The 21651-nt window shown below is 37.9% G+C and overlaps 1 protein-coding gene across 3 annotated transcripts in view; it reads left to right on the top strand.

Moving 5' to 3' along the window:
• The window catches only part of PEAK1 (pseudopodium enriched atypical kinase 1), a 133442-nt gene that overhangs the window by 48821 nt on the left and 62970 nt on the right, over positions 1–21651 (top strand). Inside the window, exons 2-3 of one of the 3 annotated variants that reach the window (XM_037833333.1) lie at positions 6431–6570; positions 14225–17491. In XM_037833333.1, the coding sequence (XP_037689261.1) occupies positions 14280–17491 (3212 nt within the window). In that variant the 5' untranslated portion in view covers positions 6431–6570; positions 14225–14279. Of the gene's footprint in view, positions 1–6430; positions 6571–13331; positions 13364–14224; positions 17492–21651 lie in introns of those variants that run through there. The other 2 variants (XM_037833334.1, XM_037833332.1) reach the window with 2 other exon arrangements.

Here is a 21651-nt window from a genome sequence, read left to right as displayed (position 1 = left end):
CTGTCTTCTAAGAGTGGATGCTGTGCCCTTTTTCATGTGGTTTCATGTTAAGTTATTCATGACCTGTATGTTCAAGAAGCAGTGTGTTTTCTGTCTTGTCTTAATGAAAAAATGGGCTTGTGGGGTGTTAATCAATTGTGCTCTTCACAATTTAGCAATAGATTATTTTTTAGAGTGGTCTGAAAGTTGTCTTAGTCTACTTAGGTTGTTATAAATCAATGCTTCTTCTTCAGTTAGCCAGCATTCTGATTTCTCTAACATGTTCCTTTTCAAGTGTTTGGGCTAGGGATTGTGGTTGGCTTTGACATCTTGTCTTCTTGGGATTTGTATTATCATCTCATAACACAAGGCACTTATAAGAGTCTGTTTGCTGAACATTCTACCAAAATATTTTCTTATATAAGAGGGATAAAGGAGAACCAAATTTTTAAAAATAATAGAAATTTACCAAAAATTATTAAAAGTAATAGAAATTTTTGAAAAATTATTGAACCATTCATTGCCTAGAAACCTCTTGATGAAAATGTTCATGTTATTTTGAACTCTTAATTATATTCTAATTAATTAAATTCTGTTGATATATTGAATTGATTCTACCCCTTGTTTTTAGGCAAGAGCCTAGGGAAAATAATAAAATAAAAATTGCCTTTGTCATTAGCGAGGCCTGTCTAGTTTGTAACTACAAATTTTGTTGTTTCTATAAATGGTATGCATTCCCCTAAGAATTCTTTTGGGTTCTATTCTGATTTTAAGCAATAACCATTGCCATACATCATAAACAAGCACATAGTTCTCAAAATATTGTCTGTGAGGCTTACTTTGGCAGCTAAAGTATATAGACTTTAATTTTAAAGTATGCCCAAAAGTCATATTTTTTACCATAATATCCAAATTCTCCAAAGGTAGTCATGTTTAGGCTTCTTTTCGGTTAGGTTTCCCTTCAAGTTGATTTTTTTAACAAGCAAACAAAAATTTCCCCTACCATTTGTTATCATCTAGGGGAGAAACTAACATTTGTTAGTGACTTTGTGCCTGCTGTGTACCAGATGACATATCTTACAACACTTTTTTCTTCTTCAAAGTCCACATTTTGTCTATGCCTTGTTGCTTCCTTACCTAATCAGCCACTCAGTTTGCACTGCCTTCAACAAATCAGAGACCAGTGTTTCTCAGTAAGTCTAGAGATTTTAGGGAATTCTCTACTATTAGAATACATTTGGAGTTACAATGATCCACAATAATATAAAATAGAAGAGTGGTGAGTATGAGAAACTAAGAGAACAGACAGCTTCTAGATTTCTTTCTCTTTCAGAGTACCTACCAGCAATTTTGAGACCTACCAATAAATTATACCTTTCTCTCCAGTGCTAACAATATTTAAAGAAAATCAAAACATGGCAATCCTGTCATGCAGGATTTCCATTTGCACCGTTTTATTCCCTCAGCTGGCAATGCTCAGGCCTTAGCTGCCTGACAGACAAACTGGGGAGAAAGAGAGTTAGATCAAGAGCCTCATTTGATCTGTCCCTTAGCTGTTGTCCTTCTTTAACAGATGACCTTGATGAGTTTGTAGTAGAAAAATAGTAAACCCATTATTCAGCTGGCTTTTGCTTACAATGGTTTAACAGATTACAGAGGGATAGCAGGACTCACAGGCTGCTGAGCATGAAATATCGAGTGATCTAGGGGGAAACGCAAAAGTGATGGTATTGCTGCGGCAAATAATTGAGGGAGACACTTGTGAGTATTGCACAGTAAATCTGTACCTTCCATGGGCTTTCATTTAAGGGGAGGCTTCCTCAGGATAGAGCATTGGCAACACATGTCTAATAGGTGCATTCATTTTAATATGCTCATTCACTGAATGGGCCTGATTAATTAGTACATGTCACCATCTGGTACTTAGTAAGACTATTCATTTTTAAAATGTTGAAATTGCAGGGAATGGTGCACACCAATTAAAATCCTTTTAACTGGATTGTGTTGGTATAAAGTACATGTGTAGGAGGACTTCATTGGAATTCAGCATGCATCTAAGGGTATACACATCAGCCTGAAGTCAATTAGAACAAAGGAAGTCAAGAGAAGGGAAAATAAAAGTCGAGCTTTCCTTTTTCTGAATGTGTCTCCTCAGGTACACTGGGCTTTCTCTTTTTGCTTTTCTATTCTTTCTCTTATTTGTCTTGATTGTCCTCCACCTTTTGTTTGTTTTGAATCCCCTTTATCTTTCACTCTCCATTTTTTATCTTTTTTGTTGTTGTTTTTCTACTTCCTTATCTCCTCCCCACCCCATCATTCTCCAGTCACACAATAAAACAGGAGGGTTTGCTGAATAACTGTGTAATGACACAGTAACATCCTAACTCTCTGTCCTTTGAAAGAATGAGTTCTAGTTGGCCAAATTTTCTGGATACCTATGGGCTTGAGCTCTTTAAACATTAAAATGTTTTTATTTAGAATAATCACTTGGTGTCTACATTACCTAATTTTTTTTTTAATATACCCTAAGGTTTGGAGTACTTTTTCCTCCTATCCTTCTTTATTATATAAATTTGCTTATCACAGGTATTTATGTTATAATTAAATACATAAACTTTTAAACAGTAAAACCATTTGTATGACAATCTTTCCAAAATACATATTACACTTTTGTTTGTTTTCTTCCTTTCTTAAACACAGGGTACTGAACACAATTTAACATTTTCTTGATATCATGCTATGATATCAAGCATGTGTCAGTATCAGTCACAATGCTATTCTGGAATATGGTGATGCACTTGAGGGTGATAGGGCTGTTTGCCCTACACCAAAATGCTTTTTGAGTTGTTTTTCTTTCGGTGTTTTTCTTTCCCTGGTTTTGCTGTCAGGTAGTCACTTGTCACTTGCCACTTCTGTCTGAATGCTTCTACCCTCTTCTAATTTATTTTGGTCTGTGAAACCAGATAATAAAGCATCATTTGTTTATTTGTTCAAGAATATAAAAATGAGTGAGTGTCTCCTGTGTTCAAGGTGTTAAGACTAGTGAGAGAGAGAAGAGTTGTATACAAATAGCCATAAATGCCATGTGATAAGAATTTTGAGGAGGCAGTTAATTTAGGAGGAGGATCTGGAGAGACTTCTCAGGGAAGTTGGCATTTGACTGGAACAATAAAAGAGCTGTAGAATTTTGAACAGTTATGTAGGTGGGCATGCAGGAGATAATGCTTTTTTTAAAAAAAAGGTAAGACAATATCAGATCACAAAGAATATTTCATTTCACTCTAAGAAGTTCAAATGTATTAGATAGGCAACTGAGAACCACTAATGGTTTTATAAAGAGATAAAGATCTATATTTTAGACGAATTAGAAGACAAGATATTATCCCAGTGCTTCAGACAGAGTGATGAAATTCTGGACTTGAGTTCCAGCTAGGGAGGATGAAAGGGAGGGGACAGATTGGACAGCAGGACCTGGCAATTGATTGAATATAGCATGAGAAGGATGAGAAGGAGTCAAAGTTGATCCAGGGTTTTCTAGCCTGAAGGTCTACCAGTGCTGTGATAACCTTAATTGTTATGACACCCAGGAGAAGATGGAGCACAAGTTGGAGGAAAGATCATTAATTCTGTATGGCAAGATTTAGTAGGCAGCTGGAAGATGAAGTCTGGAGCTTGAGAGGACAGTAGCAAAAGGTATAGGCTCTCAGAAGTTATTCTGCCCCTTAAATGATTGGGAGTAGACCCAATCACAAAAGAGATGGGTTGGAATGAGTCTTTTTAAAGGAGTGATAGTGGAAGGGGCATTTGGGTACCTTTTTGAACACTGAGACACACATCTCTATTCAAATAAATTAACATTATTGTCTCAGTAGATTCATAGTGAAGTAGATAAGGGATGTAGAACTAGAAGGGAGCATGAGAGAGACAGGTTACCATTTATCCAATTATAAGTATAGCACTCACCTTTATTTCTGTGCAGACAACATCAACACAACTGATTTGAGTTAATCAAATTAAATTTGTGTGTAAAACAAGAGAAAAGAGCCTGCAAGTGAGAGCCTAAGGGGCTCTCTACTTTGTGTCCTGAATAGGTACTCTTGCCAGATAACTATTTTCATAGGGAAGACTTGTTTCTTATTATATATAAGTAGTTTTAATTGAGGTTATCAAAGGACTCTTGACTTAAGTGTTATTTCTCCTGTTTGAAATGGCACTTTAACTCAAAATGCATTTATATACTGTTTTAAATAGATTGTAAATTTTGAAAAACACTAAAGGCAGCAAAAGTCATGTCATGTTCATTGCATTCAATACATCTGTGTGTGTGTGTACAAAATTTGATCTATGTACAGGAAAAATACCTGGAAGAATATTTAGTGAGGGTTTTTAAAAAATATATTTTCTGATTGCTTTCATAATATAAAGAAATTATTTTTTATTTTTGAAAGAAAGATAAGGAATGTGAGGCCTAGAGAGTTTGAGTAATGCATAAAGTTACATATCTAATTAGTATTGGCCTTGAGTGTTGTTCACACATGTGCCTCTGAGTGTTTTACTAATCACATTGTTATGATAGAAATGGAAATACTACCTAGTACTCTGGCAACCACCAGGGTCCGGCAAAAAAAAAACTAAACAACCATGAACTACCCCACCACCTTCAAAACGGGTGGCATCCTCCCTGTCATTTCCCATTCAGAGAGTCTTGGTTCTCTGTATGGTTCTGTGATAGAGATCACAGCAGGTATCTTCACTTGATGAGAAATGAAAACATACTTTTGTTGGATAATTTAGTTTTTCCTCTGTAAGACCGTGGTCCCCATGTCTATTAAAATCCGTACCTCCACAAGTCCAATCTCCTGGTGTTTCCTGGGAACAGCCTTGAGTGCCCATCTCGGGTGGTAAATTCTCTGGCCACATCCCAACTTTCATGCTCCATCATTGGCCCCGTCACTTTAGTTACTCAGTCCAGAGTTTATGTTTCTGCCTTTATTCGTAGTAAAAGAGCAAGAAAGAATAGATAAATTGTTGCTTAACCTTTTTCTTTATCTCCCTTCCACCTCAGCATCATGCCTTCTTTATATTGCTTTCACCAACCCTTTACACTAAGACTGAGTCAAATTCATATAAGAAAATAGCAATAAAACATGGATATTTCTCAATCGGAAAAACGTGTAGCCCTTATTCATTTTAGAATATGTTTGAATTTCTTCAAACATCAGTTTGCTCGTTTTCCCTAAAATTAAAGTAGTGCATTTGGTGCTATCTCAATTAAAACAATTCAGTATGCTGCTGGAAAGTCATCCTGGGTTTTAATGTAGACAGACCCAGAGTCATCTCCATTCCCTGTCCCTCTCCCCCAGCGTCCCAGTGGTCGATAAGTGTTGTACATTGGCCTCTCAATTGGCCCTCTCTTTCATTCACTCTGAGTTAATTTGGGGTCTTATGTGTCTAGTATTTTTAACGTTGAAACTAACCGCACTGCCTCCAACTGTCCACCTACCAGGGTACACCCTTTTCATGTCCACCAGAACTCCTGAAGCACAGATGCTATCCTAGTTACCTTGTTGCTCAGGCACTCCTGCCTGAATATAATCTGACAGCATCTCTCGAAACGATGCAACACAAATCCAAGATGAGTTGCCAAGTTTTCTTTGCGAGTCTGTTATTCAGAACTCGGAGTACCTTTTCCCCCTAGAAACAATGTTGTAAGTAGGAAGTTTACAAGCCTGCTGAAACTTTCAATTAACCATCCTTGATAATTGAACCTAACCAGCATAGTTAATAGTTTTTCCACCAGAAATTAGGTTTCTTAGCTCCCATTTGGCATGTCAATATCGAGTGTGGATGTATATGTGGAGGGGATTGGAAGGGATCACCCTTCCTGTCCTCCATTGGAATGAGGAGGAAAGACGCTGATATTCATTAAGTGCTTACTATGGTTTAGCCTCTGTCTTAGATACTTTATACTTTTATCTTATTTCATTTTCATAACAGCTCTGTGAGTAGATATTTGCTATACTCCCTCTACAGATGCTTAGCAATTAATAAAGGAATGCTTACTTGACTTCCGAGAATATTGTTTTTAAGCACTCCTTTTCAAACTTTGATTAATTTATGGACCCTTTTAATTGGGGAAAAAAATAATTGCAGTCTCCCAGTGGTTGACTTACATTATTATTGTAGTTTTTTATTTTTATAAGAACAAACATAAAAATTAGGTATAAATTCCTTATTCTTATAGCTCTCATTTAGCCATAAACCAAAACAAATTTAAAAGTTTAAGACAAAAAAACCTATAAATCTAATGAAGCAAATTAACATACAAGATGATGTTTTGCTGAAACTAAATGCTGCTGACGAAGTGAGTAGGGAGCTGCCTGCCACCCCAAAGGTTCTTTTGCAGCTTTCATTACCTTAGGCTCTCTTCATCTGCCACTTTTCTTTTTAGGATGCCAAAAATCCAAAATTGGTGCAATGCACAGTGACTGTACCATGATGCCATTTTGGTCTTCAATTGGTGAGAATGCATCATTTACATATTAAGTAAGCCTCCTCCTCCTCGGTGCCAGCTGAGATTAGAAACCCAAGGTTTTAGACTTGGAAATCATGCTGCTGTGCTTTTTATAAGTGGCCATTGTGATAATCCACATATGTTTTCTATTGATTTATTTTAGATTTAACCTACCTTTGCTTTCACTTCAATATTAAGTTCTTTTGGAGAATTCATAGACCCTTGAAAGTATATCCTGGATCCCAGTATAAGAGAGAGTTTTTTGTTTGTTTGTTTGTTTTAAATATAATTCTTTTTATTTTTGTTTTAGTTTGCAATGGGTATCATAGGGAATATCAGGGTATTTTCTAGAGGCAGATTATTGTGTTTTCTTAGCCTGCAGATGTAGGAAACTATAAAAGAAAATAGGTAAAGCTAAGTGGGAAAGTTTTTGCATTGGTAGTAATACATGTTTCTGTGGACTATGAGTTTTTCCTCTTATTGGTCAAGTTATATATAGGAGACATTTGTTTCTTACTATTTGTTTCTGTGGCTCTTCAGTAAACACTTGCTGGTTGATTACTGATTGTGAACAAGTTAATACAAATTTGTTGGCTTAGTAATTTGGGAAGTATTCTTCATGTTGGATGTGTTAATCTGAATATGTTATAATATGCTACATATGGGCATTAGAAAGATATATATATTTATATATATATATATATGCATATTCAAAATCTCACTGAGTTGCTTTTAATGTTAAAGTTAATTCCTTAAAGAAAAGCTTGTAATTCTTTTTTTATTATTTTATCTTGCCCAAATAGCAGTGCCTTAGCAGAGGCTTCTCCCTCTTTTTATAACAACTATGCCAATTTATATGTTTCTTTTTCGTATGAAGAAAGTTAAATTGTCCCCAACCTACTTCTACAATCAGAACCCACAAGTAAACAATCCCCCAAACAAGTAGTTATGCATCACATACCTTCCAAAGTCCTACCTGGCTCCTCATCCGCATCAGCATTTAAAGGAGTGGGCAAAATATGGGTACAGGCTGCCTCAGTGCTGTGATTTCACAGAAATCAAAGAAGCTGCATGTCTCACCCACTCAGCCTTTCTTTTACACTTAAGACCCCTGATTAGATGCAGATCCACCCAGGATGGGTTACTAATTTAATTGTGAGCATAATGTATAGAGTATTCTGTTAGAGGAAAGAGATGCTGTTTTGATGAATTTTTAAGCTGTTATTTACTGATAGCTATTATAAGAGTAATTCTTACCTATTTATTGGAAGAGGTCCTCCATGTCCCTCTACCAGGAAGGAATTTTATACTTGTTTATTATGGTATCTTTGAAAGCAATAAATCTATGTTTCTTTAAAGTATTATAGAATTCAGACTTTCATTACTTTAGAAGCACCTTTCGCCTTTAAAAATCTAAATTGTAAATGTTTTACAGTATGTATTGTTCACTCTTCTCTGTAGCTGAGAAAGGTAAAATTTTAATTTTTTGATTGAAAAAAAATAATACCTCCTACCAAAGGTACAAATCACAGAAGACAATAAAGCCTCAAAAAAAAAAAAAAAAAAAATGGCACAGAGGGGTAACAAATGACTCTATTGCTTTATGTCCTCTGATTATGTTGCTGTAAAAAACTCAAGTGGAATTTTTCTCAGAATTATAAATTATTTTATTTCTTTTTCTTTCCCAATTTCCTTTTCTCCCTTTTGCTTCTCTTTTTCTTACCTTTAAATCTTGCACTGACCTTATTTCCCCTCCATTTAAATCAGAGGTCATCTTTCTTCTCACAGTGCAGTCAGTGACTCCCCTAATTTAGCCTACAATTTAGCTTTCTTCCTTCGATGGTTGGCTTTCTGGTTGGGGGCAATGGAAAGGAGGAATGCAGAAAGGCAACTTGTAGCAGCATCTCACCACTTATTCTCAACCAGCAAACAACATCCTCCCCCCGCCACAAACACACACAAAAGGGTGACTCCCACTCAAGTTGGGCTGGATTGAAGATCAGACTTGACTCCCTTAACACTCTGAGGTCTGTGTTACTAAGAGGAAGGACAAAGGCACAAGCAGCACACTCCGGAGCAGCTCAGGTAGCTGAGGTGCAGCCTGCTAGCTGTCAGGTAGCCTCTTAGTTTATCCCGAGCTTACTCTGCAGTGAACACATGGTCTGTGCCCACCTCAGAGCTGAGCTAGGGAAGGTGTGGGTGTGCCTACTTCTAACACTTCTTTGATCGCAGTGGAATTCCACTGTGGCCGGCATTGCTGATGTTGCCAAGTGGACCGTCTTTCAGGTACCACCATGCTTATATCTAAAGCAGCCTCCAGATGCCATGGATAGCTGAACCTACCATTTATGCATGCATACATGCTGTCATCCATCGTGGCTCTGCCATTTACTAGCTTGACCGTGGACAAGTCTCTGTTTCTTCATCTGTAAAGTGGGACTAATAATAGTCTGAACATCATAGTAGTAGTGTGAGAATTAGAAGAGTTATCATGGGTGAAGTGCTTCAGATAGTGCCTGGCATTTAGTAGTAAATGCTAGCTAAAATTATTATTCAGCAATCATTTAGTTAGTATCTAGTATGTTCTAAGCAATACAAGAGATATAGAGATGAAAAAGACACAGCCCTGCCTTCTAGGGACTTACATAATTACAGTACAATGTGGTTTTATAAATAAAGGTGTTTAGAGAGTCAGGAAAAGCTTCATCACAGAGGTAATATTTGAACTGGTCCTGAAGAATCAGTAGGGTTTTGCCAAATGGAACAGCATTAGAGGAGGAAACAGCCTGCAAACAGAATAAAACTGAAAACACTTTGGAGTTCTTGACTGTTTTTAGATAATATTTTAACATCCGCTCTGATGTTTACCTTCTTAAGTAGGGGTCTGAGGTGAGTTCAGGGAATACTTTAGAACTTATAATCTTAGAATTAGCTAGTTATTACCAAGTTTATAATAATAATAATTCTTATTATTATTTAATTGATTCATCAAAGAGCTTGAAAATAGGAACTGAGAAGTGCTGCTGTCCGGTGATGCATTTGCTGTTGCACAATTCTTATCCTGTGATGACCATCATGTGACAGGATCAGCAAATTGTTAGAAAAAGTTGTTGTGGTTAGGACAATTGGAAATGGATGGGCTTCCTGCTTTCCATAGAGCTTTAGTTAAGTTTTCAAAATTAAGCAGGTTTTGCTTTGGTTTCTTCTTTTACGGAAGACACTTGTATTTTAAGATATATCTAGTTCCTGGGATAGCAAAGAACTGTGTTTTTTGTTTGTTTGTTTGTTTGTTTTTGTTTTTTTTTTTGTTAGTTCTCTAAGAGGGCTCTTTTTACGCATGGAATTTCCATTTATGTACCAAATTAAAGCTGTATTTTATCTACTAGAAAACCTCTTCCTGCAGCTTTGCTTTCACATCCTCTCCCCACCCTTTTAGTCATTTTCTGAAGGGTTTGGCAGCTGGTTGAGGTGTTAGGTCAGCATTTTTCACTATGCAAGAAGGAAAGGTTGGGAACAGTGACGTGAGGATATTTGTCACATTTTCCTTTCCTTTTTATATAAGTGACCCACATGTTCCATTACAAAAGCCAGATGAGAACTTTACCTCGTAAATTTTGCACCAGCTTCCTAAAGATGGAGTAATGTCTGGGATGATATCAAGGTAATTGTTCCTCATTAAGAGCATCCTCAAAACCCATGTGCGGCAGTGAGGATTCTTGAGTCCTGCCTCTGCCTCTGCCTCAGTGGCAATGTGACAGATTTTATGGAGAGAACTAATGGCCTCTGGGAGTCACAGGATTGGGGAAGGAGCTTAGCAGTGCATTTCCCATCCTTCCTTATTATTACAGATTCTCCTTGGATGCTTTTAGGAAATGTTTCATACACGATGTTTAATATACCACCCCCACCCACTCCCCCTTTTCACCAACTTGGGAATTGCTTTCAATATGAGGAACTCTTAACTCTTTCTTCTGGCCTTTTTTATTGCACGATTGAAATCCAGTATGGATTTGGTTGTTTTGTATCAAGTCTGCTTGGAGCTGTTGGATTGGAAGCAAACTAATTATTGTCATTTTATGTATAGCAGTAGAGAGAGAGTAAAAAACAATAATAGATTCTTTAAAAGTTGTTGTGAATTGAAGTGAAATAGGCAACTCTTGAATAGCTTCATCTATAACCTAAAGGGTTTTGGTCCTGAAAACTGTCAAATATGAAATGGGGTTTTAGACCATGGAATCCTGGCTAGCTTCTAGGGACAGCTTCAACCGTTAAACTCTTCCATTGACCATTACATCTGCAAGATTTGCTTTGAGATTATAAAGAATGTGGAGGCAAATGAGCTTTTCTTATCAAGCATTCCTTTTGGGTGCTCCATATCAGACCTGTTCTGGCAGATAAATAGAAGACACCAGCATAGACTGTCATATTTCCTTGATTAAAGTGCCTCAAGACACACATTTCTTATTTCTCAAGCATAACTTTGGTTACTAGTTTCCCATTTTGAGGGTGTCAGTGTTGCACAGGAAAAGCTGCTAGATATTGATTACCATAGAAGTCGGTTCACAAAGGCAGTAAAACACAAGGATTGCTCTTTGGACAGAGCTGTATCTGCCATAGCTTCTCTCCCTAAGAGCTTGTTATAAGTTAAAATAGTTTTGATGGTGTCTTTAAGTGCACATCTTTGTCTCCAAACATAATTAGTGTTTTAAAATAAAACCCTCATTGTTAAGGCTTTGTGGCTTAGACAGCAGCTCCATCTGGTGCTTACTAAAGGTGTTTGCTTGGTTTATCTCTTAGTTTTATAGCAACATGAATACAGATAAATGTAGAACTTATGAAAGATTGTCGAATCCAAGTGCTCAATTTTATTGTTGGGTTTCTATTGCACACAGCACTGGCTGTGTTTCTGGTGTTTTCATGTGGCTATCCTGTTGATAATGTGATAGCTGCTGATCAACTCAACAGAGACATCTTTTGACTAAATTAATTTAACTTCGGTTCAAAGTGGGGGATTCTTTTTCCTGCATATCTGCCAATCTTGGAAAAAGAAAATATACTGTATAAGAAAATATGCTGTACTACTTACAAAGAGGAAACTTAATTCCTCTCTTATCAGGACTGGGTTTAAGTTGGTTAATAAGATGTTAAGCCAGATGTTAGGCCAGGGTGCCTTATTCTTTTGTATTCAGTACCACTTAGTACTAAGTTCACATGGAATGTTAAAATTGTGTGTGTGTGTGTGTGTGTGTGTGTGTGTGTGTGTGTGTGTGTGTGTGACTGACAGGAACTGCCCAAAACTGTTGTTAGTAGTTACTTCTGAGTAATAGGATTACACATGATTTCTCTTTTCTTTATGCTTTTCTGAATTCTCACAGTGAATATATACTACTTATACAACAACAAAAAAAAAAGTAATAATTTTAAAATAAGTTTATTGTCAGTAGCTATAGCCTTGAGTTCTAGTTCTGGTCTTCTTTATTTTAACCATTTTAATAGATGTGTAGCAGTAGCTTATTATAGTTTTAATTTACATTTCTATAGTAACTAGTGATATTTAGCATCTCATCACATGTTTATGTGCAATTGATATATCTTTGATGAAGTCTCTGTTAAAATCTTGTGCCAGTTTTTTAATTGGGTTTGTTTTCTTTTTGTTTAGTTTTTGAGAGTTCTCTATGATTCTGGATGCAAATCCTCCAATGTTCTCCAGTAGAAAATGAACTTAGACTTTAGCCAGGTCATTGGGCTCTCTGTTTGGACTTCTTTGGTCTTTAAATCTGCACTTCTTCCACTAAGGCAGAGTGCTTTACAAGTATTGTTTACAAGGAATTTAGCTTTGTATATAGTAGCTAAAGAAAATATTTTCTTCTTCCTTAGAAACGATCTGAAACTTGGCAAAAAGGCTGGGTTTCTGACCACACCAAGGATCCTGGCACTGTCATTGCACAATGACTGCAGTTAAACTTTCCAGCCATTAAGATAGTTCTTATATGCCTTCTGCCAACTTATTATAATACCAAAGTAGAAACCTAAGACTGTAGTGGTATTCTGTGGGAAGATCTGCAGCTAAGATGAGACTGATACAGCCACAAGATGCTTTCTTTAATAAACCTTAAAACCAGAACATTTAATCAATGAATGTTTATTCAGCTCCTTATGCTATACAGATAGAGATGAATAAGATATAGCCTGTCCCTTAAAATAGCTTGAAAACTAGTGGAGAAAAAAAGACAGCTAAAATAAAAGTGCTCATATATGGAGGTATGTCTTAAGGTTTTGAAATGAGTCACCCAGTAAGATTGAGAGTGTGTTAAGAGTAGTGGATTTTTAAGACATGAAGCTAGAAGGGAGGTAAGGACCATATCATGAAAACATTAAGGAGCTTGAATTTCATCCTGTATTCAAAGGTTCTAACACTTCACTGCACATAGAATTATCTGGAGAGTTTGTTAAAATGCAGATTCCTGGACTCTTCTCCACAGAGACTGACTAGGTGGTCTAGGATGGTTCCCCAGATGGTTCTTATTTAGCTAGCAAACCTCAGTCTGTACACTGGCATTTGGGGTGTCAATACATTATGGTTTGATCTTACCTAATAATAACCATGTTATTATATTAACATTTTAGAAAGTTAAATCTTGTGGTGGTATAGGACAGTGAACCCATCTAAGAACCTCATTAAAATGCAAATTCTAATCCAGTAGGTCTAGAGTGGGACCTAAGATACTGCATTTCTAACAGGTTCCCAGCTAAGGCTGATGCTGCTGGTCAGAGGACCACACTTTGAGTAACAAGGGTATAGAGGATGAATTGAATGGGTGAAATATGGAGGTCACATAACAGCCTATTGCAGTAATCTAGGCAAAGATGGTGAGTATCTGAACTACTAGCAGTGTCTGGCAATGGCAAGAATGGGTTCCAGAGAAACATAGGAGGTAAAATTGACAAGACTTGAAAAACTTTTGGTAATGGATGGTGGGAATGGTAGCATAACATTGTAAAAACTAATGCCAATTAATTGTACACTTTAAAATGGCAAATTTTATGATACATTTATGTTATCACAATTTAAATTTTTTTTTAATTGACAGGGCTAACTTAGGGAAATAGTAAATTGCACAGTTAGAAGTGGGGACAGCAGTGTCAAGAATGGTCTGAAGGTTGAAGCTTACCCATCTAGGTGAGCTGTAGTGACAGTAACTGAACTATAGGATAAAGAAAGAGGAAGATGGTGGCCTGGGTTTGGAGGAAGGCTGGTTAGAAAAGATAAGTTAGTTGGAGTTGAGAAAACAGGTAGCCAGAAGGATTACTTTTGAATGCACTGAGTTTGAAGAGTGTATGAGATATCCAGAATTAAAAGGGTGAGTGGAAGAAGAGGAACCCACAGTGAACTGAAAGTGTCAGAGAAGTTGGTGGATAACAGAAAGAGCAGTACCAAAGACATTTCTAGGAGGAGAAGGTCAACAGTATCACTGTCACAGAGACATCAAGTAAAATAATATATATGGTTCAATGAGAGTACATAAAATTATGGTTAAAAGGCTAACTCTCCAAAATGTTAACTGGATAAAGGGAGATTATTGAACTGCCCAAATTAGTTTATCTCTCACTTAATCTTTTAATTAAAGAAAAATTTATGAATGGAGCCAGTTTTTTTCAAGTATTCATTATGGTAAGTTGCATAGTACCCTTTTCATTCCGATTTTTCTCTCTCCCCCCACCCCCTCACAGATCGACTATCCTTAGAAGAGCTGCTGTGACACATGAGGAAGGTGAAAACTAATGGATGAAAGTTTTGCCATGCCCTGAAAGGAAAGCATTGTCTGTAAAGTTCTATTTTAAAAAAATGTCTGCTTGTAACACCTTCACTGAACACGTTTGGAAACCTGGTGAATGCAAAAACTGTTTTAAACCTAAAAGCTTACACCAGCTACCCCCAGACCCTGAGAAGGCACCCATCACTCAGGGCAATGTGAAAACTAATGCCAATCACAGTAACAACCACCGCATCAGGAACACCGGAAATTTCCGGCCTCCTGTGGCAAAAAAACCCACTATAGCTGTGAAGCCCACTATGATGGTGGTGGATGGGCAAAGTGTATGTAGTGAGCTTAGCATCCAAGAACACTGTGAGAATAAACCTGCTATCATAGGATGGAACCGAAACAGGGCTGTTGTGAGTCCAAAACCACTTAACAATAACAATGAAGATGATATGGAAGGGTTTAGCCATGTTCCTAAGCCTTACAGCAATAATGATAGTGCAAAGAAGATATCAAATAACAATAATGGACTAACTGAAGTGTTAAAGGAAATAGCAGGCTTGAGTACCACCCCCCAGATAAGAGGAAATGAAACAAACTCCAAAGAAACATTCTTAGGAAGAATAAATAATTGCTATAAACGATCTTTGGAAAGAAAGCTTCCGCCAAGTTGCATGATGGGAGGGATAAAGGATACTCAGGGAAAGCATGTTATTCTGAGTGGAAGTACAGAAGTGATCAGTAATGAAGGGGGCCGGTTCTGTTACCCAGAGTTTTCCAGTGGCGAGGAGAGTGAGGAAGATGTGCTTTTCAGTAACATGGAGGAGGAGCATGAGAGCTGGGATGAGAGTGATGAAGAGCTGTTGGCCATGGAGATCCGCATGAGAGGGCAACCTCGCTTTGCTAACTTCAGGGCAAACACTTTGTCTCCTGTTCGATTCTTTGTGGACAAAAAATGGAATACTGTCCCCCTGCGAAATAAATCTCTGCAGAGAATCTGTGCCGTAGACTATGATGACAGCTATGATGAAATTCTGAATGGTTATGAAGAGAATTCTGTGGTCTCCTACGGACCAGGCAGCATTCAGAGCACTATGTCGTCTGACTCCACGTCACCGGATTCTTCTCTAACAGAGGAATCAAGGTCCGAGACAGCCAGTAGTTTATCCCAGAAGATTTGCAATGGGGGGATATCTCCTGGTAACACAGGAGATTCTAAGGACATGAAGGAGATACAACCCAATCTTGAAAGTCTTCCTGGTAATAATCAGGAGAAGGACTCATCACAAGCTTTCAAAAACTCAGTAAAAGTTCCAGAGACGCACAAAGCAGTCCTTGCTCTTCGATTGGAAGAGAAAGATGGCAAGATTGCTGTACAAACTGAGAAGCAAGAAAGTAAAACCTCTGCCGATATTGCTGGGCAAGCAGTAACTATAAACCTTGTCCCTGTAGAAGAACAAGCCAGGCCCTACCGAGTTGTGAATCTGGAACAGCCATTGTGCAAGCCATATACTGTCGTGGACGTGTCGGCAGCCATGGCCAGTGAGCACCTCGAGGGCCCTGCCAACAGTCTGAAGATGAAAAGCTCAGCTTCTACTCCAAACTCTCCAGTGACATCACCTACACTGACATCAGGACAAATAAGTGCCCATTTCCAAAAATCCAGTGCTATCCGATACCAGGAAGTATGGACTTCCAGTACCAGTCCACGACAAAAGATACCTAAAGTGGAATTAATTAGTGGTGGTACTGGACCAAACATTCCTCCAAGGAAAAACTGTCACAAATCAGCACCCACTTCACCCACAGCTACAAACATTTCCTCCAAAACCATCCCTGTTAAGTCTCCTAATTTGTCTGAAATAAAATTTAATAGTTATAACAATGCTGGTATGCCACCTTTTCCAATTATCATCCATGATGAGCCAACTTATGCTCGGAGTTCCAAAAATGCTATCAAAGTTCCCATTGTAATCAATCCTAATGCATATGACAATCTAGCCATCTACAAAAGTTTTCTGGGAACAAGTGGAGAACTCTCAGTGAAGGAAAAAACCACAAGCATCATAAGCCATACTTATGAAGAAATAGAAACTGAAAACAAAGTGTCTGATAATACCACTAGCAAACCCACTGAAGGTCCCCAAGCTAAAGGGTTTTCGAACAGCGCAGAGCGTAAAAGGGGCTCAGTGGCTCAGAAGGTTCAGGAGTTTAACAACTGTCTTAACAGAGGTCAGTCTTCACCCCAGAGAAGCTATAGTTCTAGCCACAGCTCCCCAGTAAAGATTCCAAGAACCACTCAAGATTCTGTGACAAAAAGAGAAGGCACTCAGGAGTCTCAGACCACGGGCAGCGGCAGCAGCACCAGCAGCAGGGAGAAAGCAAGCACAGTGCTTTCTCAGATTGTGGCTTCTATCCAACCTCCACAGTCTCCTCCAGAAATGCCACAGTCTGGCCCTAAAGCTTGCAGTGTGGAAGAACTTTATGCCATTCCTCCAGATGCCGATGCTGCTAAGAGTGCACCCAAGAGTACACCAGTCCGGCCCAAATCTCTCTTTTCATCTCAGCCCAGTGGTGAGGCTGACACATCTCAGACCACAGAAAATCCCACCCCCAAAATACAGAAAGACCCACTCTCAAAGCCAGTCACCCCCCCTCCCTCCAAATTAACAACTAACCCCCAAAGTGAGCCACTACCTCCCTTTCCCCCACCACGTTCCACTTCCTCTCCTTACCATGCAAGTAACCTTTTGCAGAGGCATTTCACTAGCTGGACCAAGCCAACCAGCCCTACCAGGTCAACAGAAGCTGAATCAGTTTTGCACTCTGAGGGCAGCAGGCGGGCAGCTGATGCAAAACCTAAGCGCTGGATATCTTTTAAAAGCTTCTTCCGCCGTCGGAAAACAGAAGAGGAGGATGACAAAGAGAAAGAGCGAGAGAAAGGGAAACTGGTGGGCCTGGATGGCACAGTCATCCACATGCTGCCCCCTCCTCCAGTCCAGCGCCATCACTGGTTCACAGAAGCAAAAACAGAGTCCAGTGAGAAGCCAGCCATTGTCTTCATGTACAGATGTGACCCTGCCCAAGGCCAGCTCAACGTGGATCAGAGCAAGGTGGAGGCAGACCAAGCAGCCATCATGGAGAAGGATGGAATAGAGGATTCGTTACTGCAGAACTCAGAGAAGAAGAAAAGGAATCACTCTTCTCCGTCACAGATCCCTAAAAAAATTCTCAGGTATGTAAAACAGTCTGTTAGAATGTGGGAATTTTTTCAAAGCGTCTTTTCAGGTGTTAAGTTTTTTGTCTCTTGAAGCTTGCATAAGAGCTATTTCTGTTTGTAAGTAGCACTCTGTGGCCATCACCCGTCTTTATAGCTGCATCCCAAGATGGAATATTATTTGAGTGATCTTATTGCATGAACAAGGTTTATGGTCCTGGATCTTTAGTGAAAGTAGCCTGCTGCATACTAGCTCATGAGAAGGAGCCTTAACATAGAAAAGCAAATCTGTAACATCTTCATAGCAATAAATAATAGGTTGCTTTGAAATGCTTTGATACTTTGAGAAAGAAACAAGATCAAATGAATAAATTCTTTCCTTCATTGTAGAAGAAATAAAAATCCTCAAGCAATTCTTTCTGGCTTTCACCAAAGTGTTATCTCCATAGGCCTTAGTTTCTTTTAAAGGAATATTTGTTGGGTTTGTTTGTTTGTTTTTGTTTTTTTGTTGTTGTTGTTGCTATTCCTTCTGTCTATCTTTCCAATGTGGAAAAAGGATGGGGGAAGGATGTGCCAGTCAAAAGCAGTTTTCAGTTATTTAACATGAAGGTGAATAAGAAGTAGTTAGTTACTGAGATTGAGACCCAGTGGTGTAATCCTCAGTTTAGCTAGGCAGGTTGAATACCCACATCAGTTCTCTGGGCATTTAATACCTTTTCTTTAACACTTTGATGACCATTATTGATCACCTGACTCTGTATCAGGCACTGTGCAAGACACATCCCGAATATTTATTTCAAATCCTTCTAACAACCCTATAAAGTGGTTGTATTTTTCAGATGAGGAAACCATAACTTAAGAAATGGCCAAAGTCACACAGCTAGTAATTGTCAGAGCCAGGATTCAAACCCAGATCTTTCTCACTCTAAAGCTTGTACTCATCCTGTTGTGTTGCATTGTTAATGCAACAAAAGATCAAACAAAATTGTTTTATTTTCACTTGTAATCATTCACATAAACATTTATATTCAGGGAACTTAAGTTTTTCTTTCTTATTTGTATTGAAAGCAAAACTAATTAGTTTGTGACAAATAGGATGATTTCCTTATACCCCCGTCCTTTTTTTTAAACAAAGTTATACTCTGAGTACTTCATTCATCTGATTCTGGGTCTTCCTCCTTCCTGACTTACTGTATGCTTCCTCTACTGGACGTGGCCTTCTCTCTGGTAAAGACAGCAAACCTATGAGCGAGGCAGATTCTCTTACCAGCTTTCCTTTGGAAAGGTATAAATAAAAATAAAGTGAACAGTTAATGCTTTCCACTTTTCTAGTAAAATGCTAGGAAGTCATATGTATATGTGTGTATATATATATTTTCTTTACTAAAATGAGCTTTTTACCTCCAAATAGTTGTCAAAATGCTAGCAAGTTCCTGCTTTCTTTAAATCCATTTCATAGAAAAAGCAACTAGAATAGTGGTAATTAATGTATTCCTGGAAAGAATAGTCTTGTCACTGGTAGTGGAATGTGTGTGATAGAATGTTACACTCCAGCAGTAATAAAATGCATGTATTACAGGTTGCTATTTTATTTAGGAAAGAAGCAATTTAAACAGCACATTGTTGGAATTACCTACCAAGGGAATGGCAGCTAGTTGTGCAGATCAATATATGTCTTTACTCCCCATTAAGTACTACCTGGAAGTCAGAGCCAAGAAATGACACGGCCTCTCTTCTGTGCAATGAAAGTCTCTCCTTAGTCTACAAGCAACTGTATCTGGGCTTGAGGGTGGCCCAGGCTCTTGACATGACAGACCCCTTATCATGTAGCTTCTATTTTCATAGATTTGATTATACATGGGCCAGTTATATCTTCCAATAACTTATCAATTCTTTATAAGTAACCTCCATGATTCCAAGTGACATGATTGATCTACCCCATTGGTCCTCAAATTTTAGCATGCATTAGAATCATCTGGCGGGCTGGTTAAAATACAGACTGTTGGGCCCCACCCCCCAGAGTTTCTGACTCAGTAGGCCTGGGGTAGAGCCTGGCAATTTGCATTTCTAACTGGTTCCCAGGTAGTGCTGACGCAGCTTGTTCTGGGGCCACACTTTAAGGAACCACTGGTCTCACCATCATTCTAAAGATATGTGCTGTAGTAAGTAAAGCAGTGAGATACTACGCCTTTCTTAGCTGCACAGTGGAATTTTCACATTTCATAATGTCCCAGACTCAGTAGAGAAAGAGGTATTCAATAGCTTTTTTTTAAGCTTCTTTTCCACTAACTTTTTGAAAAGTTTAAAGTGTGAATACACTTTTTGAAAAATACACAGCATTTACTTTTTGAATAATCAACTCATTTACTTGGATACACCATTGGTATTTCCTTGAAGCAACTTTGAGGAGAAAAGCATTACTGTCAGATGTCAACATTTGTGTTTCTGGCTTGATGGCAGTGTAATCATTAAATTACCATCCAACAGCTGGAAACACACTGGTGAAAGAAATGAGAATATAGGTTTCCATAAGTAAGTGAAGATTCCAAATCTAAAGTGTATATTAGGGATGAAGAATGAAAACAATAGTAGTGTTCTGAAGACCAGACCCCAGGCACTGACGGATAGGGACTGTGTAGAGCCTTTCATTATGGGATTGGGTCGTTACTATCTTCATTTATTTGACTGTTCAGGAGACATAAATTAAACTCTTAACCAAATGTCATATATAGTATTAGGCCCTGGAGCACATAGGGAAAAAGATTATGACACTGCTGAAATAATGGATGTGGGTTTGAATTCTGCTTTGGCTCTCTGTCGGGTCCATCATTGTACAGGGGCTATAATTATACCTATCACACAGAATTAATACCAAATTTCATTAGAAAATATGTGAAAGACTTACATAGGGGTCTTGGCTCATTGGACAGTTTAAAATACTGGTAGCTCCTCTGCCCTCAGTACCATAAATGCTAAAAATATTTGTGCAAAGTGGTACAGAAGCACAAAAAACAGAGTGACTAAATCAGCTTAAAACAGATTTCTCCAAAATAAAATTCAAACCAGATCTTAAAAGCCAAATAGGGTTTTTCCAGCTGGTTGGAGAAGACATTGCAGGCAAAAGGAACAATATATGCAAAGTCACAGAGATGAGGATAATGGCAAATAGAAGCTGGACATGTGGCTGGAAAAGAAGGATAATGGATAGACCAATGAATCTTAAAGTGTAGTCCATGCAAGGTCAAAACTCTTTCCATAATAGTACTAAGACATTGTTTGTCTTTTTTAGTGTTGGCATTTGCACTGATGTTGCAAAACAATGTGGGTAAAACTTCTGACACCTTAGCACGAATCAAAGATGTGGCACCAACTGTACTAGTATTTTTTTTTATAAAGCCGGTTTTCAATTAAGACTGTCCTTGATGAAGTAGTAAATTTTATTAAATTTCAGCCTTTGAGTCCCTGTCATTTTAAAATTCTGCGTGATGAAATGGAAAGTACACATAGAGTACTTCTGCTACATACCCAAATATGATGGTTGACTCAAGGAAAAAAAATACTTGTGAAATTATTTTTGAGTTGCAAAATGGTACTAGTGCCTTTTTTCTGGAAAACCTTGAAAGAACAACTGACAGTCAAAATAAAGGTTATTCAGACCTGGATGTTTGGCAGATGTTTTATTAAGAATGAATGTAGAATGAAGAAAACTGACAATATTTGTTGTCAATGATAAAATTTAAGCTTTCAAGCAAAAATAAGAATTTTTGAAAATTTATATCTGCCCCCATGATCATGACAGCTTCCTAATATTTAAACATTTTTCCAATGATGTCAGTGGCCCACATTATATTAAATGTGTCAACATTTGGAAGATCTGAATAACTTGGTGAACCAATAATTTCCAAATAACCCAATGCATAATAATAATTTTGTAATATTACATTAATAAAAGAGCCATTCATAGTGCAGGGTAGGCCAATGGATTTTAATGTAACTGAGTACAAAAAGTTAATTGATACGGCTTCAGATTCCATTGCCTCTAACCTTAAGAAGCCACAACTTATCAAGTTTTGGTAAAGTACTGGAGAAGAATATCTGCAGCTATCTAAAAGGCTATTAAAATACTCCCTTTCCCACCTACCGTATCTGGGTGAGACCAGATTTTTTTCATATGCTTC

The sequence above is a fragment of the Choloepus didactylus genome, chromosome 4 (genome assembly GCF_015220235.1).
Source record: "Choloepus didactylus isolate mChoDid1 chromosome 4, mChoDid1.pri, whole genome shotgun sequence".
Classification (NCBI taxonomy): domain Eukaryota; kingdom Metazoa; phylum Chordata; class Mammalia; order Pilosa; family Megalonychidae; genus Choloepus; species Choloepus didactylus.
This window is presented reverse-complemented; position numbering and strand designations above follow the sequence as displayed.